The sequence below is a fragment of the Sphaerodactylus townsendi genome, linkage group LG05 (assembly GCF_021028975.2).
Source record: "Sphaerodactylus townsendi isolate TG3544 linkage group LG05, MPM_Stown_v2.3, whole genome shotgun sequence".
Taxonomy (NCBI): domain Eukaryota; kingdom Metazoa; phylum Chordata; class Lepidosauria; order Squamata; family Sphaerodactylidae; genus Sphaerodactylus; species Sphaerodactylus townsendi.
In genome coordinates this window covers 74,126,024-74,143,735 of record NC_059429.1, presented here as the reverse complement: position 1 = coordinate 74,143,735, position 17,712 = coordinate 74,126,024, and the positions used below count along the sequence as shown (strand labels likewise).

At 42.5% G+C, this 17,712-nt stretch overlaps 1 protein-coding gene across 5 annotated transcripts in view; it reads left to right on the top strand.

Annotated features, from left to right (window-relative positions):
- The window catches only part of LOC125432713 (E3 ubiquitin-protein ligase RNF220), a 98,845-nt gene that overhangs the window by 17,051 nt on the left and 64,082 nt on the right, over nt 1-17,712 (top strand). For all 5 annotated transcript variants that reach the window (XM_048496582.1, XM_048496579.1, XM_048496580.1 and 2 more), the window contains exons 3-4: nt 6,358-6,401; nt 7,961-8,093. In XM_048496582.1, the coding sequence (XP_048352539.1) occupies nt 6,372-6,401; nt 7,961-8,093 (163 nt within the window). In that variant the 5' untranslated portion in view covers nt 6,358-6,371. The remainder of the gene's footprint in view (nt 1-6,357; nt 6,402-7,960; nt 8,094-17,712) is intronic.

Genomic DNA, 17,712 nt, shown 5'->3' with positions numbered 1-17,712 from the left:
TTGTGTAGAAACAACATTTTCTCCTGAATCTCTGGTTTGTAGCAGCAGTGCAACTAAGGCCCTTTCCACACAGGCCGATAAACATGGGTTACGGGTGGGATAAAATCCAGGTGGGAGGGGGGGGGGGGCTTCGCATGGATCCTCCTCCTGAAGCAAGTCCACTCCGTGTTCCACCCCCCAACCTGGGTTTTACAAGAATTGTGATTTCTGCTATTCGGCGCATTATGTGGCTGCACTTTTTTCCCCCCCTCCTGACTCCCATCTGCGGAGCCACGCAGGCACTGCTGGCTCCAGCAAGGCTGTGGGAGAGCATATGTGCTTGCTTGCGTAGCTGTACATCAGAGGGCAGTTTTTAAAAAATTTGCTTGCATAGCTGCACATCAGAGGTAAGTTTTTTAAAAACTTTAAAAAAAACCCAGTGCCTCCGTGCGAAGGCATACACCCCAGCTGATGCGCTGGCTATCCACATGACAGCCAGCCATGCGAGCAGCCCAGGGCTATGCCGGGTTCCTTTATCCCAGCTGCAACCCGGTCTAAATTTGCTGTGCAAAAAGGGCCTAAGATTACTTTCCACAGTAGGCTGGGGCCAGGTTTGCCATAGTGTAGGCAAGAGCAGTGACTATATGAAAGAAGAAAGCTGATCAGATAGATTGCTTGGCATTATGGACACCTTGCCTCAGCAAGCCCTCTTGCCCAGTCCACTGGCATAGTTATTATTGCAGTGTTACTAAAAGTAAGCAAGCTTTTATTTAGAAGAGCAGAATAAGAGATTGTGTCCACATTTAGGAAAACTTGCATGAGAGTCTCTTTTTTCTAGTGCTTTTATTCATAGTTTTGTTTTTGTTTCGTTTTTAATCTCTGTAACTTAAGGGCAATGGAAAAATCAACCGAGGCTCCCGCTTAACTCTTGCAACAGTATGGGAGAGAAGGATTAGCGAGCTAATTAGAAATGATTGCATCTATCAGCCCTAATTAACAATACTGTGGTTTCACTTGTGTGTTCTTTTGAGCTGTTCCCCTTTGGGACAGCTCAGCAGTAGCCCCCCTTCCTCCAGGGCTGCTCCATCCCTCCTTCCTTGATTGGAAGTGATAGGTGAGCTCCGTGGCAGCAATTGGAAATTCTGCTCAGTGTGGCTTCTGCATTGCCTCTCATTTTCAGACTCCAAATCCACCTCTGCTGTGTGGAGTTTCTGTGAAAAGTATTGTTTAACTATAGTGATATAGCTAAGAGTATTATTTCCCATGCGTCTAAGGTGTCTTAAGGTCGGCATTGAGAGCATCTGATGCGAGACACTTTTACTCACTGAATGGCACTACAAACTTGTTGACCTAGGAGAGAAATCAAGTCATTTGCTCCTGTCCATGACATAGTAGCGTGCAAGTAGTGACAGCAGAAAATCTGTCAACAATAACAGGCTCAAGAATGCTTCAGATCACTGTAATGACGAGACCATAAAAGTTTTACAGAGCTTTCTGACATTTCAGTCTTCATTAAGACCCTGAAGTGTTATAGAAATGGTTAAGCACGTGCCACAGGGTGGTTTACGTTTCAGCTATTCTGACATCAGTTTTCTGAAGTAGAATATGTTATGCCATAGAATTTGAAATAAATAATTTTAATATTCAATTGTCCCAGAAATTCAGCAAGGGTTTACAAATGTGTATCATGTGTTCTTTTAGCACATTGAAAAATATTATTAAAATCAAATGGTTTAAAACCAGTCTCACATTAAAATGCTGTAAAATAAAAAGACTTATACACCTCCCCAGAGAGCTTTATTCTAAACTAGAATAAACTCTCTATCCTTGATGAGAGCCAGAACCTTCTCAGTACTGGCCTCAGTTTGGCAGAACTCTGTGTCTAGAAAGACCTAGATGGAGAAGTTCTGCCAGACCTATGGCTGAGGGCATTGATGACTCTACACACTAGCTGATCTCTTTCTCTTTCTGCTTGTTTTCCCCTCCCCTTTTGTTCTTTTCCCCTTTTGTCTTTCCTTCCTGCTGGATCTGCTAAACCTCTCCCCGTCTTTCTTTTGGTGTTCCCCCTTATTATCTTCCTGATCCAACATCACCCATATCAGTGATGACTCCCCTCTTGAATGTTAGTTTAAATTGTACGGGAGGTGGGGGCATAGGTTAGGGTGCCATTTGTGGTTTGATTAGGGTATTTATGATTTTAGATATAAATATTGATGAATGTTATATGTTTTAACCTTGTACTTTACCTATTTATTGATTGTTTTGCTAACTTATGGTTGTGAACCATCATGAGCCCATCTTGCCAGGAAAGAGTGGGGTATAAATCAAATCAAATAAATCAATCAAAGTCTTTTTGACTTCCTAATTGGCATTCATTTAGTTCCTTACATGTCATACTATGGATCAGGCTGCTGTTTGGAGGGGCAAGAAACTCCCCCTTCCCTTCAAATGTTCGATGATAATGGCATTTAATGTGTGTATAAACTGCTATCAATTTGCAGTTAATGTTTGGTGACCCCCTCATAGGGTTTTCAAGGCAAGAGACTTTCAGAGGTGGTGTGCCATTGTGTCCCTCTGCGTAGTGACTCTCAAATTCCCTGGTGGTCTCCCATCTAAATACTAACCAAGCCTGACCCTGTTTAGCTTTTGAGATCTGATTAAATCAGGCTAGCTTGGACCACTTAGTACCAGCTTGCAAATAACCATTGTCTTTGGTTGTCTCCAGATAACCAAGTGAATTGTGCTGTTTCCCAAGTGAAAACTCTCACTCCTGCTTTGTAAAAAAGGGACGGCAACATCCCATCAGATAGCTTCACTAACAGAGAGCTCTATTTAAGACAGAACTTCTATCTGAAGGCAGTACATTAGAGTCTCTCTTTTCCTTGTTTCCTAGAAGAGAAAAATAGGTAGGCATATCCAAAAAGAAATCCCTGAATTTAAGACTTTATGTTACCTGCTTCTCCTTCTTCATGGGAGATGGGTGGGTTGGGGAAATGATCCTATATGTTACCACCAGAGTAGAGCTCTGTTTCAAATAGGGTTTTATCCAAAACACAGTGTACAAGATGGCTGGTTTTGTTTTTCTGTTATTTTCCTCCAAGAGAAATAAGAGTGAAAAACAATTCAGGTCTTTGTTGTAAACACGGCAGAGCAGTGTGTTATTTTTCCCCATTTTTTGAGCATGTACATTGTGTGTGTGTGTGTAAAGGATTGTCAAATGTCAGTTTATGGCAATCTGGTTGGGTTTTCAAGGCAAGAGACTAATGAAGGTGGTTTGCCATTGCCTGCCTCTTTGTAATGAATCTGGTATTTCTGGATGGTTTTCCATTCAAGTACTAACAGGGCTGATCCTGCTTAGCTTCTGAGATCTGATGAGTGAGCTATGGCAAATTGTGATAGCTGTCTCTTCCTCCTGGCTCCCTATGCCTTCTAACAGCTGAGGAAGGGGAACAAGAGGCAAGCCCTTGGAGGGGAAGAGTACGAGGGTAAATAAGAGGAAAGGAATGTTGGGGCAGTCTTAAGTGAGTAGATCAGAATGTGTGATCAGATGCCTCTTGCTTATTTGCATGACTTAATGTTATGTATAGTCTATACAGATCCTTCAGAATATGCTTATATGTTTGCTTCAAAGAAAGAGCTTAAATAGTCATTGACTCTTCTGAAGTGTCTCGGACTCCTGCTAATAGTTTGCAGTTGCTGTTGTCTCCTGCTTGTCTCTGTCTTTGTCGCTCTCTCTCACACACACATACCTATTACATCCGTGCTTTTGTTTTACTGCTCGATCCTTTCTTCTTACTTGGTATGCAACACTTCTGTACAGTTGCAATGCATTCCACTTTTTGCAGTTCACACTGAAGCTTGTAGTGTCAATAATAGTTACTGTGCTAAGCAAGTTCTCTGTCATGTCATCTCATATTACCAAGCAGAGTTTCCTTGGGCTCTTCTTTGGGCTTCCATCAGAATTTTGACCTTCTTTATTAATTAAGCTGCTCATTTCCCTCTGCCTGTGATTGAGATATCTGATAATATGTGCCTAAAGCCATCTTTCCTAAGGATAGACATTGCTTTAATGCATACATTCCAGATGTTTTGCTCATATTTAATGATGGCTCAAATTAGCTATCAGATGGAGAAAGGAAAAGACTCTTTTGACTGACTGGTCTACCCAGCATTAAAAAAAAATCTTTTATTAAAAAAAACCTAGTTCTGAAACAAACAAAAATCCATCTGTTTTTCACTTGTGCTTGCAAAATTTTTAGTAGGGGTTTTGAGAAACATTGGCATTTAGTATAGTAAAATGAAGAAATGCATATTGCTGTCATTGACTGCTACTGTGAATTGTCATTATTTCTTTCGTATACAGCCTGACCTGGATGGCCCAGGCAAGCCTGATCTTGTCAGCTCGTAGAGCTAAGTGGGGCAGGCCCTGATTAGTACTTAGATGGGAGCCCACCAAGGAATGTCTGGGTTGTTGTGCAGAGGAAGGCAATGAGGAACCACCTGTTAATCTCTTGCCTTGAAAAACCCACAGGGTTGCCACCAGTTGGCTGTGACTTGATGACACCCCTCTCTCTCTCTCTCTCTCTCTCTCTCTCTCTCTCTCTCTCTCTCTCTCTCTCTCTCTCTCTCTCTCTCTCTCACGCACGCACGCCCTTTTGTATACGTTTGCACAGCAATATCCCAGGCAGTTCTATTTTCTAGGCAAATCTCACAGCAGCAGTGGCGTAGGAAGTTAAGAGCTTGTATATCTAATCTGGAGGAACCGGGTTTGATTCCCAGCTCTGCCGCCTGAGCTGTGGAGGCTTATCTGGGGAATTCAGATTAGCCTGTGCACTCCCACACACGCCAGCTGGGTGGCCTTGGGCTAGTCACAGCTTCTCGGAGCTCTCTCAGCCCCACCCACCTCACAGGGTGTTTGTTGTGAGGGGGGAAGGGCAAGGAGATTGTGACCCCCTTTGAGTCTCCTGCAGGAGAGAAAGGGGGATATAAATCCAAACTCTTCTTCTTCTTCTTCTTTTTGAAATTTACCAAGCAGGCCTGTGTACTAGGGTGTTTAAGAATAGAATAACAGGGACTATACTCTTTTCTACCAAAAGATCTAAGTAGAATTGTAAATTCATCCACCACTTCTTTCTGAACCTTTGTAGGAGATTGAGGATTAGGCCAGGGAGAAGCACACAGAGTAATTCAATTTGAAATAACACCGAGGAGAGTTCTCTGCACGGTTTGAAAAGCCAACTCCTATTCTGGGGGCATTTTTTGAATGGGAAGGAATATCTCAGTTTGAAAAAGGCAAGTTTTGCTGATAGTTGTTTGAGGCAATATAAATGTTCTTTATCAAACTACCATGTTTAATAGTGCACAGATTGATGGTTTTGACAAAGGCTGCACTTAAAAATGATTCTTTAATGCTCATAGACATTTGGGACTATTTTCACCCGTGGAAGCATGCTACTTTTACTTCTACCACACCACGACTGACCGCACTTAGATCTTTTAGAGGAAAAGGCTATAGCAATGGGCTGAGTAACATCGCCTTCTGAACACTGGAAACATGATATAGTCCTAAATATGTATCAGAAACTGCCCTGAAATTGTTCAGGTTTTTCTCCTCCCTATTTTGTAGAAGCTGTAGGGATCATTTTGTGAGAGGCTGAATTTTGTGTTATCCTTCCTGAACAGATTACTTTATTCCAGTGATTTCCATTTATACCAATAGCAGTCTTTTCCTAGGGTGCTATCAGGTTGCTATGTTAGTTTGTAGTACAAAATCAACAGATTACCTCACTTCTCTAACAGCAGTTATAAATTATTCTCTTGATAGAGTACTTTAAAGACTAATGAAATGGTATTAAGAACTATAATGACGACACACAGCTTGTCCTGTGGGTAGCCGCAGGAGAATGTATCCTGTTTGGGCATCTCTTCAGTAAGAGTGTAGCATTTTCAAGTGATAGTGAAAGTAGTTATTAACTAGAAAATTGTGATTCTTAGACTCTCCTTAGGGAGGAAAATATTTTCCAAAAAAGGAAACTGAACTGCCATGCCCTCTTTAGGGCAAGTTCTTGGTTCAGTTTCTCCCCCCCCCCCTTTTTTTTTTTTCAGGAGGTTGGCAAAAAGGGTCCAGTTCATAGGTGGCGGTTCAGTTAAGCTCATAAAAGGTTCTGAGATGCTCATGATAAAATGCTTATGCATAGGTTGTTAGACATATGAATAGCAGCATTTCTTCCTTGCAAGAAGCAGATGGGATGTTACTGAGGCTTGGGGGAGAAAGGAGTAAGCATTAGCCCTAGAGACCTGCTTATGAAACACAAACACACAACCAAACACAAAAATAACATTGATTTTTTTTTCTTTCTTTCTGTTTTCCCTGTGCAGCTCGTATTGGGAAAATGAAACGGAGGAAGCAAGATGAAGGGCAGGTATGTCCCCTCTGCAGCTGGCCTCTCTCAGGATCTGAGAAAGAGAGGAGTAGGCATGTCAAACAATTCCTTGCAAAGGTAGAAGCGCTGAGGGTTCCCTGTTGCTTCTCTCATTTCTTTCTTCCTGCTCTCTGCTGTGCTGGTGATCTGGCTAGAAACCAAGCTTGCAGAGTGAAGACCACAAGTTTGAGGGTTCCCTTGCAGATCTGCACAAGATCTCTCTCTTGGAAATGTTTTAGTCTGTTTGGTAGATTTTGTCAGTCTCGTTATCTTTCTAGCCTTTCAAATGAGAGGGGACAGCAGGCTCAGCAACTATTTTAAGCTGTTGGAGAGAGCTCTAGCCATTTGTTGGACCCTGGCTGTATCTTTTCTCCTCAGGGAGCAAATCTGTAGTGGCTTCTTATGCTATTGATACTCAAGTGCTACCTATGATCAGACAATCTCTAATCTCTCATTTTAAGGAAGGTAATTGAAAAGGTTTGAGCAGAAAAGGTGCAGAACAGTCATCGTGTGAGGCAGTTGTTCCTTGGTTCTGCTCATATTTTTATGGTAAAAAATGCGTGCTAGGACATTGATTTGCTGACGAAGAGTAGCTTGACATTCTGATCATGGTGGCTCATATAGCAGCCTCTGATGCAATTGACTGTGGGCTGCTTGACAGTTGAGGAACATTGTTGTTGTGACTGGGACATCTAGTTGGGTTGAATCATCTTCAAAATTGGAATCAAACTGGATGGTTAAGCAGCATCCTCAAGTGGCTTGAAATACATTATTCCAACCATGCAGGCAGCCTTTCTGTGCAAACTAACCTGAAGAATAATTTTTCAATAGCTTTCCTAAAGCTTTAGGTAGAATGGTATAGTTCCGTTCTAACATAACAGCATCTCTGCCTTGAGTCAAGATGTTACAGGCCAAGGATGCACTGATATACGGTATCCCCATGTAAAGCATCTGCTTGTGAGAGAGAACTCCTAAAAATCTATATTTCTGATTGACGATTAAGATATTAGTTACATTGATCCTTTATCATAATGATGACATGGGAGCTTGTGTTGCTCTGTTTCATTTATTGTGGTGCCTGCAATACCATGATACTGGGAAAACCATGCTCAGAAGTCCCCAGTGGTGAGAGTTACTTTCTGTAACCTGACCAAGGGTCTGACTTTTGGTTTGGGCACAGGTGTCTCCCATCTTCCTGTCCGTGGAGCTCTGTGTCAGGCTGCATTTGGAAACAGCCCTGGAATTGTGCTGAACTTAGTCACTGTAAATAAAATGGGAAGCTTGGTATTGTTAACAACACTGTAAGAGAAGCAGACCAGCAGGAGTTCCTGTTAACTCTGACGGTGAAATGCTGTTAATTCCACTGATGCAAACTGATTAATTACATTGTTAGGTACTCCCAAGATGTTAAGCTTTATAATGCTTTGCCTGTCCATGCCAACTTCTGCTATCAGTTAGCAATGCTCTGTACCTGTCACTGACAAGAAAATCATCCCACTAAGTTCTTTACCCAATACACTAAAATGATACTTTATGCTTTATTTTCTTTGCCAACCCAGAGGGATGGCTCATGCATGATGGAGGATGACTCTGTAGACATTGAGAATGAGAATGGTAATCGCTTTGAAGAGTATGAATGGTGTGGACAGAAGAGGATACGAGCCACTACCCTACTGGAAGGGGGATTTCGAGGTAAGTGAGGCATTGTTGGGGGCAGTTGGGTTATGGTGGCACCTAAGCAATTCAGGTTTCCTCTTTTTATCAGAGGGGGAGGTACAAATGTAGGAAGTCTGTTTTGAATGGGTATTTTGTCCTCCTGAGCCTGAATCTTCAGAAGGGCTTATATGTAAGTCTTCCTGCAAGTCATGTTGCGGGATAATGAGAATCCTAGAAGAAGCTTGATATACATGTCTGACTCTTAAGGAGACATGGTTATTAATCAATTCCAAGAGTCAGCCTTTGATGCAGTAATGACTAGTGGCATATTCCCCAATCCAAAATTATATTATTAGTCCCTTGATAATATAGTTTCATCTAAAAGGGGGTGGGGCTGGGAACTCTCATAAGGCCCTCTAGTAAGCAAAGGCCCCTTCCGCACACGCAAAATAATGTGTTTTCAAACCACTTTCACAACTGTTTGCAAGTGGATTTTGCTATTCTGCACAGCTTTAAAGAGCACTGAAAGCAGTTTGAAAGTGCATTATTCTGCATGTGCGGAATGAGCCAAAGTTTTTCTGCAAAGATCCTTTTCTAATTCTTAATTACTGAAAGCGGGCCTTTTGAGCTTCCTGAACTAGAATAGCCACCAATAGCAATATTCTTTCTTTCACTGATAGTGTCATCCTAAGCCAAGTTCCATCCTTCTATGCCCATTGAAATTACTGGGCTTAGAAGAGTGTAACTCTGTTTAGGATTGTACTGTTAACCTTGTCAAACTGTTTTAAAAGGCCAGTTGCTTATGTGTTAGTGAAGGGGCATGCTTGCAGTTCAGTCATGTCCAAATTATGTTTGTATGCCTGGGGAAACAAAATTGTAGAAGTGTTAGCAGAGGGCTTTCAATTAACATCAGGTGATAAAGCCCAAAGTTGGAGAGAACAGGAGCAACTGCCGTTAGATCAGTTTCAGCGATGCTTTTCGTAGTTAAAAAACAAAAAAAAGAAGAAGCAAAGAATGAAATTGTAAAAAGCCACAGTCTGAAGTGACGAAAGCTGGTTTATCAGCCGCTGGTGATGTATGGAAGCTGACAGCTAAGTCACTTTAGCACCTGCATAAAATATTAAAGGGCCGGTTATGCATTTATCACTCCATCTTTTTTAAGGCTGATAAATGAGAATTCAGCAACCTGCCATACACCTCCAGCACTGCACCCTCAGGGCTCCCAGACAAACACATCTTATTTTTCCTCCTTCTATTCCTTCCCTTGTGACAGGAAAATCGGCTGCAAAGGAGAGAATGAGTTATGGCAAAATGTGACCTTTGGGGGTTTTATTGGTGAATGTAATTTTTAGCTGTGCACCTGGCTCTTTTCTTACACTCAGCCTTTTGCTCTGTGTCAGGATTAACTAAACTGTCTGGTGTGAACCTCATGGTTCTGTGAAAATGATTCCTTTCCCTTGCTTGAAGAAAGAAGCTAGTACTTTGCTGGCCATCAGACAAAGTAGCTATCTTTTTCAGTATGGGGTCCACCTATTTCTAGATTGCCCTTGATTCTAATTTAAAGTATTATGAGAGGAAAGCCAATTGTCAGTGACTCCTCGCACTTTATCTGCAATTCTTTCAGCGCCCCCCCCCCCCCCCACCCCCTGGTCACACTCAATTTATTGTGTCTGAGTATAAGTCAGTGTTCTCAGCACACTTACGGATACAGGTAATTGTGCTGTCTTTACTAGAAGCAATCAAATGTCTGCATGCAAAGGTGGAACACAATTATTATTTTATTTACTCACAATTATTATTTTATTTACTCACAAAGGGTAGGGTAGGTTGAAAGTATTTGCTCAAGGTCACCCAGATTCTAGTCCAGTTCAAGCAATGACTGAAAAGAGGCGAAGTCAGAGCAGTAAATTGGACTGAGGGACCCTTTGAATGGATTCTTGCAAAAAACCAGATGTCTATTATTTTGTTTTCTCTATGTATGGCACAGAGTTTAGCAACTGCTGGTTTAAGAAACAGTATTCAGTACATTCATAGCTGTGTTCATAGGTTCAGTTAAGATTTGCTGCCTCAGAATGTAAAGTGCATGCATGTATACAACTGTAGCATGGTACAAGTGGAGGACTCGCAAGGACCTGCAGAGGGCATCTCATTTTTTCCTGCCCCATTTTTTTCTCTTTCCATTCCCTGGAAGTCCCCATAGCCTCTTTCCTTTTCCTACTTCCCATCAGCTCACCTTCCTTTATCTGCCCTCCCATCTTCAGATTCCCCCACCCAACCCCGTGGGATAACTGTGCATGATAAGGAACCTGCAAAGACTTGCAAGGCCTCATGTTCTCCTATATCTCCTTCCCCACACCATGTCCTCTTTCTCTCCTTCTAGCAATCTGGTATCCTCACCTTTCCCTGCTTCCTTCTTTCATTTCTGCCCACCTTTTATGTGCCCTCTCTCAGCTTTATCTATTATGTATTTACATTATTTATATTCAGCTTTTCTCCACAATGGGGACCCAAAGCAACTTACATCATTATCTCCTCCATTTTATCTTCACAACAACCCTGTGTGGTAAGTCAGGTTGAGAATGTGTAACTAGTCCAAGGTCATCCAGTGAGCTTCCATAGCAGAGTGATAATTCAAACCTGGGTTCCCAGATCCTAGACTGAAACTTGAACCACTATACCTCACTGGCTTTCATGGGTAGCTACTGTTGAACATAGGATGCAGCAAGGCCTGGGTGAGTCACACCAGTCACGTAGCAAGTTTCCTGGAGGTTCTTGCTGGGCCGGAGCCTGATGAGTCTTCCCTCAAAGGCCCAAACAGCCCTGGAAAGGCCCCTCCCCACCTTTTACTGGCAGAAACCAAGGCTTGAAGGCTCATAGTACTCTTGTCATTTCCTAGCAGTGACCGCAGAGGGCATTTGTTTCTTAAAGCTGCAAATACTGCTTCTCTTAATTTTTGGGGGGGTGGGGGGAGTGGATGTTAATGCGTCTCATTGGTTCCTGGTTCCAGCCTCCAGATTTAAGTATTGACAAATGTGGCCATGTTGAGTATTAGATATATCAATTATGTCTTTATTCTTCCCAAGGAGATTCAAGTCTTAATGCTGCTAAGAAGCAAAGTAAGAATATGCTGCTTTGTTGGCATTCTTACTTTTATATGCAGGCATCAAGATTAGGGTGAGAATGAGAGGTATTTAAATAACTAGTTTTATGGGGTCCTGAACACTTAACTAAAATCCATCTGAACTCTGTAATGGAGTGAGGTGGCATGTGTGTTTTAGACTGATCTTGGTGGAAAAAGAAGTCTGGTTATAATCCTAAAAACAGTTTGCAAAACTAGCTTTTCTTTTACACCATTCATGTGCTGTGCAGCCTAGCATAAATGAATGAATGGTTTATTATTTATTATGATCAAAGACCAACTCAGAAGTAAATACAATAACTGCAATGATACATTAAAAAGTTACATACATCATATTAAATTGAGCTGTTACAATCTGAAAGATTAATAAAGAGTTGTGGTAGATTTCAACAACTGTGTGTTATCTGTCAACTTTATCCATGATCCACGGCCCGAGGGAAGAAAGGCCATATATGATTCTTCAGATTTAACTGGATTTTTTTTGAAGAATAGGAATAATAAAATTATGTCTGAGATCACAATAAAAAGAATAAAAGAATAGGACATGCCCAGCCAGACTAACATGTGCCAAAGTCTTTAAGTATTCCTTAGACATAAATTGCACTTGGCAGAAAGAATTGATTATAGGGTCATTAAATAAATATTGGGGTATCAGTTTTGTGAAAAGCACATAAAATGTTCCAGCTATAACTGGCCTGGCCATAACCCAGTCTGCCTCAGTATGCTAGGCTTATCTCTGTCTCAACTTGCTTATTGCAACTGATTGTCACTTTGTGCCCGATTTGAAACTTAGGCTGAAGAGCAGGGCTTCAGGTATTTCTTCAAGTCTCTCTTAGTTCCCTCCCAGCTCAACAGAACTTTGTGCTAAGAAGCTTTCCCAGATGGTTCTCATAGTTTGGTGTCTAAATCAGGTGGATTGATTTGCATCAAGGTAATTCAAAACACAAAGGCAAAAGGTCAATTTCAGTTGATGTTTATTGATGTGTAATTGCTATATTGATAAGTCACATTTCCAGCTTTTTAATTCAGTTGTTTCTTGAGAAAAACTTATAAAGAAATTAATTACCTAAGAAATAAGCATATATGTTTACAACAAAATAGAGCCTTTTTACCTCAGGGGCATAACATCTCCAGTTGTACCTCTGGCCATGAAGAGGATATTTTTGGTTAGGGAAGCAGTTGTGAAATTAGGTATTTCTACTTGTCTCTATCTGCATCCATAAAAACAGTGAGCAAGATCAGTTAATTTGAAAACAAAGGGTGTAGGGAAGCAAGGATTGGTAGTTAATGGGCAAAACAGTACTTTTTTGTCATGGGGAAGGAATATGGCCATGCTGTTTGACAGACTGGTCATAATTTGAATATATAAAATACTAAACATTGCTTACTATGTCATCTCTATAATACTTGACTTCAGAAGTATTCTTCTTGACCCTTATTGTACATAGACTAGGAACAGGGCTATCGGTGCAGCATTAAGAGATTGCGTTGACTTACTTCAATAAGTTTTGTATGTTACATTCAGAATTCAGTTTAAACAAGGCTATTTTTAAGAGGCACAGAATGCCTTGAATTTCACCTAGAATTTCTGCGCTGGGGGTAGGGGGAGCTGATTTTACCAGTTCCTCTGCTCCGCAGCAGCCCAGAATGCCCAGATGCACTGATCCTGGCTGATGGGGACACCAGAGATAGCTGGGATGAGGTGGGAGGGGCGGGGGGGTCAGATCATGCAGGTTAAGGTTAAAAAAATGCCTATGGAAATCTTTGGCAGAATCGAAGCCTGTATAATGGAAGTTTAACTGCCAAAAAAAGAGATCTGATTTAAATATCTGTAAATTTTCCTTGTTTGGAATATCAAAGCATTAAAAGCATGATTTCTTGAACTGTTACTCTCCCTGTTGCTCAAATTTCTGGGTATAGCAATCTGAAATGTTCAGCCCATTACAGCAGTGAGAAATATCTGTGTCAAGTTCAGACTTACTTTGCAGTGGGGCAGGGTTTGCATGCTGGGCATTTATTTTTGCTCAGCTTTGTGGAAGGTTATTTCATACAGGCCGTGTCCAGTGCCCCAAGCTGCCCTCTGTTCTTGCAGCAGCAAGTGGAGGCATAGATGGGATTTTCTCACTCTTTTACCCCTTGAAATTCTCTTCATTTGTAGTGATTCCTCAGTAGTTCTTCAGAACAGGTGCTCATTTACCCTAGCTGTTTACATTGTAAAGTTATATTTTAAAAGAATTACGGAGAGGAGTTCAAAAATGCTTTTTTCCTCCTTTGAATGCGTAGCATTTTTTGTGAGCGTGTCTGTTACTTGAAAGTGAGCGGGTGGAAAAGAGAAGGAGCGGGTGAAAAAAAAGACTTTATCTGAAAAGAATCATATTGGCTTTGTGCTGTTAGAGTCTGCTGTCATCTCTTAAACGGCTTAGCACAGTCAAAAGGCGAGCAGACTTAAAACAGTGTCTTACATGAGGATCGATGGGGGAAACACAGCGCCGGTAACTGCAAGGAAGAAAGGGTGAATGCAAGACAGATAACAGTAATGATTGCATGGAGGACGGCTGAAGGCAGGCTTGCTCTTTGTAGTAACCCCGCTTCAAAGGGACCTGACCTTGCTGGTCCCCTGGATGTTTTTGCTTTGGTGTATCCAGGGAGAGAGCCTCATCCCCACTACCCCCTTGGTTGGAGCAAACAGGCTAAGTAGATTAGGGCATGATAGGTTATCTCTTCCCTATGTTGAATCACTTTTAGAAGACTTTTGGTCATCAGCATCTTGTGTCATTCCTTTAGCCAGAGGAGATGAGGAGTGTATGGGGGGTGGGTGGGTGTCTGAATGGCAGAATGGGGGAGCCATTGGGGAAAGAGTAATTGGGGGATGGGGTAGGGGAACGGTATGTCAGTTTATCGATCGCACCTCAGCCAGGAGAGCTGCAGGCACAGCTCTGTGGGCACGAGCGGCAGCACTCCTAATGTGATTGAAAGGCAGTTAAAATGGCGGTGACCTTTTCAGGGGGAATTAGATTGCCTGCCAAGAGTGGTTAGAGGGAGTGAGAACACCAGCTTGAGGAAGCTGTCCAAGCAACTTCAAAGGAAGAGAGACAGAAAAACCAAGCGAGCAGCAAGTCCCATTTAAACTCTGAGCTATTCTGTCTGATGGAGCTGAGATTGCTGTCTTCTCCAGATTTGCAGGGATTGAACAATGTAGCCAAGTTGCCTCTCCTCACATCCCTGGCATTGCTCCTTCTGTCAGGTACAGCAACAGCTGGCCAGCTCTGTTCACTCAGCTGTTGGGTGGCAGTTGCCTTGGAAATACCATGCATAGGCAGAGCTTCAAAAGCCGTTAAAGATGGTAAACAAGGGTTTCTAAAGAGTGGGTAACAGGAGCATCCTGAGATGAACTCTTGGAATTCTGATTTGGGGTGGGGGAGCTCATTTTTAACCACTCAAGTACAAAACTGCACTTGACTAATCTGTAAATGATGAAGCCCTATCTCTCCTGGCTGTCTTGGCTTATCAGTGGAAAGACTTCCAACTATCAAGAATAGCCCTACATAATGCTGTCATGATAAGAGGCCTCTGACTAGTATGTGCAGGGGAAGCCCAGTATGAACAGTTAAGTTTCATGTTGGCATCTGGCTAGTCACTATTAGAAACAGTGCTTGAAGTACTTTGTCTTTGGTCTGATCCAGCAGGGCTGCTCTTATGTTCTTAATTAGCAAAGAAGGGGAGAGGCTCAAAACCCTAATTTCTTATGGCAGAGCTGTTTTCTTTTTTAAAACTTGGGATCCTTTGGCACTAGTATATGTCACTTCCTGCACAACAGAACACACACACCCCCAATCGGCATAGGTGGCACCAGTGGTTACAGTGGTTAATGTTGCAGGGTGGACTGGCTTGCAACCTCCTCCCTGGCTCAGGCCCCTTCCTGGGCCTCAGAGTAGGCTGTCGTAAGGGGGAATAGCCTCTTCAGCCTTTTGTCTGGCATCTGACTAGTCCTTAGCCAGGCTGCAGTCAGCCATTCCTTCTCCTCTCCAGCTCTCCAGGCACTGAGCCTTAAATTCCCTCCCCCTGATTGAGACCCCATCCATGAACCTGTCTGCTTGTCTTGGCCTTTTATGTAGGGGCCCCTTTAAATCTGCCCTCTTTGCTTCTGACCTCTCTTCCGTCAGAGGCTGGAGTATTCGCTGTGGGGGTCCTACAATCAGGGGTTGCCTGGGGAAATTCAGCTTCAGATGGGTCATGGTTTGGCCACCTGCTTGGGTCCCCCTGTGTTCTTTGCCTGGTCCTGACTAGGCCCTGTTCCACCGGCCTGACTGCTGGTGGCCCCTTTTTAGGCTATCATACTTGGGGCGCATCTCACCAGCTGTTTGCCAGCTGCGCATTGTTACTGGGCCCGGTTTCTGCTGTTGCTACTGGCTGCCCGAGGATTTGATGGTCCTCCTTTGCCTTGCACCAACCTAGGGTTGCTTCCCTGCTGCTGATCTTCGGGTGGGCAGGCCCCAGCGCCACTGGCAGCATTTTCTACTTTTGTCCTTCAGGTAAAGGTGTTTTCTGGGTGTCCCAGTTAAGGGGGCTTCTGCAGGAGGCAGGAAAGTCCAGGGAGCCACTGACCGTTTCCAGACAGTTAATACATTCTGTTCGGTGAGGCATATCTAGAAGCATTCTAAACACTTACTGAAGTTTGCGATCCAGAGAGTGTTTTGTCCAGTAGGGGAAGCCCAGAAATGCTACATGAGTGTGATGTCTCCATAAAACGGAGAACCTTGGTAAACCCACCTGTGTTGTATCAAAATTGAAATGCACAGGTGCTCTCTTTCTCTGTGCTACCTTTTTTCTTCAGTAATATTAAGCTTCTAGCAAAGTCATAATTGTCTATTTTGCTAGAGAAGTTGAATTGATCCAGTGAGTGACTATAGCTGACAGCATTTTCTGTTTTTCATCTCTTGTGACCAAAAACAAAACATTCAGATAGCCTGCAAAACTAACAGACCTGTACCTGATTTTCATCAGTCAGTCTGTTCACTTAAAAGTTGGACTTTAGGTCATATCTAAGAAAGCTGGCTGTGGCATTAGTGTAAAAGACAATGAGATTTCTCAGGGGACTGACCAGGAAATAAAAGACATCTGTAGAGTGTGCGGAGCCTTAGGATGAATGAATCTGTAACTAATATTTGTTAACCTTGGACCTGAATGGACTTGACAGTAGGAAGTGAAATTGGAGAGCTTTCAGCAGAGCAACTTAAGAAAGCTACATATCTGTAAAGTCCTTCACCTCCCTATTTTTGCTTGAAAATTCTTTCAGGGTTTGTTCCATGGTAATTTAGTTTCTGTTCTCTTGTCTGCTGATCTTAATTTCTTTTATCAGTTCTGCCCACCACTATAGTCTTGTGTTTTTCATTTTAAAAAGGTTTTACAGTTGATAAACTAATTTTAAGAAATAATAAACAGTTTTAACAAAAAGAAAACATAATGAACAATAAAACATACAGTTTTCTTGCCACAGGCAGATCTCCTCAAACCCTGGTATTGCTGTACACGTTGGGTTTCCTTTAGTTTTTCAAGAAGTGCACACTATGTTAAAATATTTACAGAGATGCATGCATTGAACAAAAGTAGTGCTCCTCCTGCATCAGAGTTGTATCTGTAGGAGAAAGGAGGAATACATTTAGAACTGGGAACGATGCAGCACATTGCTTTGGGGCATAGCTTTCTAATTTGAAATTGGTGATTGTCCAGATTTGTATATAAATATATTTGAGTGCCTGTTATAGGATCCATGTTGGTCAAATAGTTGTTACAAATGGACATCTTTCTGGTATAGAATGGAGTGGACCAAAAGGGCATCTAATTCATCCCCTCTATGAGCCTGTACATGAAGCAATGGAAGAGCTTGTGTATGTGGCTTGCATTCAGACATCAAAATAAGCTATAGTTGATACACCATAGTTGATATAAAAATCCAAACCACCCTACAAACTGTTGAGTGCTGAACTGAGATTCTAAACCATGAATTTTTCCTAGTTTAATTGTAGTTTAAGTAACTGGTTTCTCACGGTGACTCATTTCACAAATTCTAGTTGCTTTGCCTGTTAGGTTCCTACATGAATAGAGGCATGTTACCAGAAATGTTTGCCGCTCAGGCTGCGTGCAGCTATCTATGGTACTTTCTCAGGACATTCCCACTCTCCTTCCCTCCACATTCTCTCTGTACACCCTCTCCCAACAGTATGCTTGGGACACTTCAGTGAGCAGCAGTGGCGTAGTGGTTAAGAGCAGGTGTACTCTAATGTGGAGGAACCGGGTTTGATTCCCCGCTCTGCTGCCTGAGCTGTGAAGCCTTATCTGGGGAATGTATTGTCGAAGGCTTTCATGGCCGGATTCAACTGGTTCCGGAGGGTTTTCTGGGCTGTGTGGCCGTGGTCTGGTGGATTTAGGAACAAAATCCACCAGACCACGGCCACACAGCCTGGAAAACCCTCCAGAACCACTTATCGGGGGAATTCAGGTTAGTCTGTACACTCC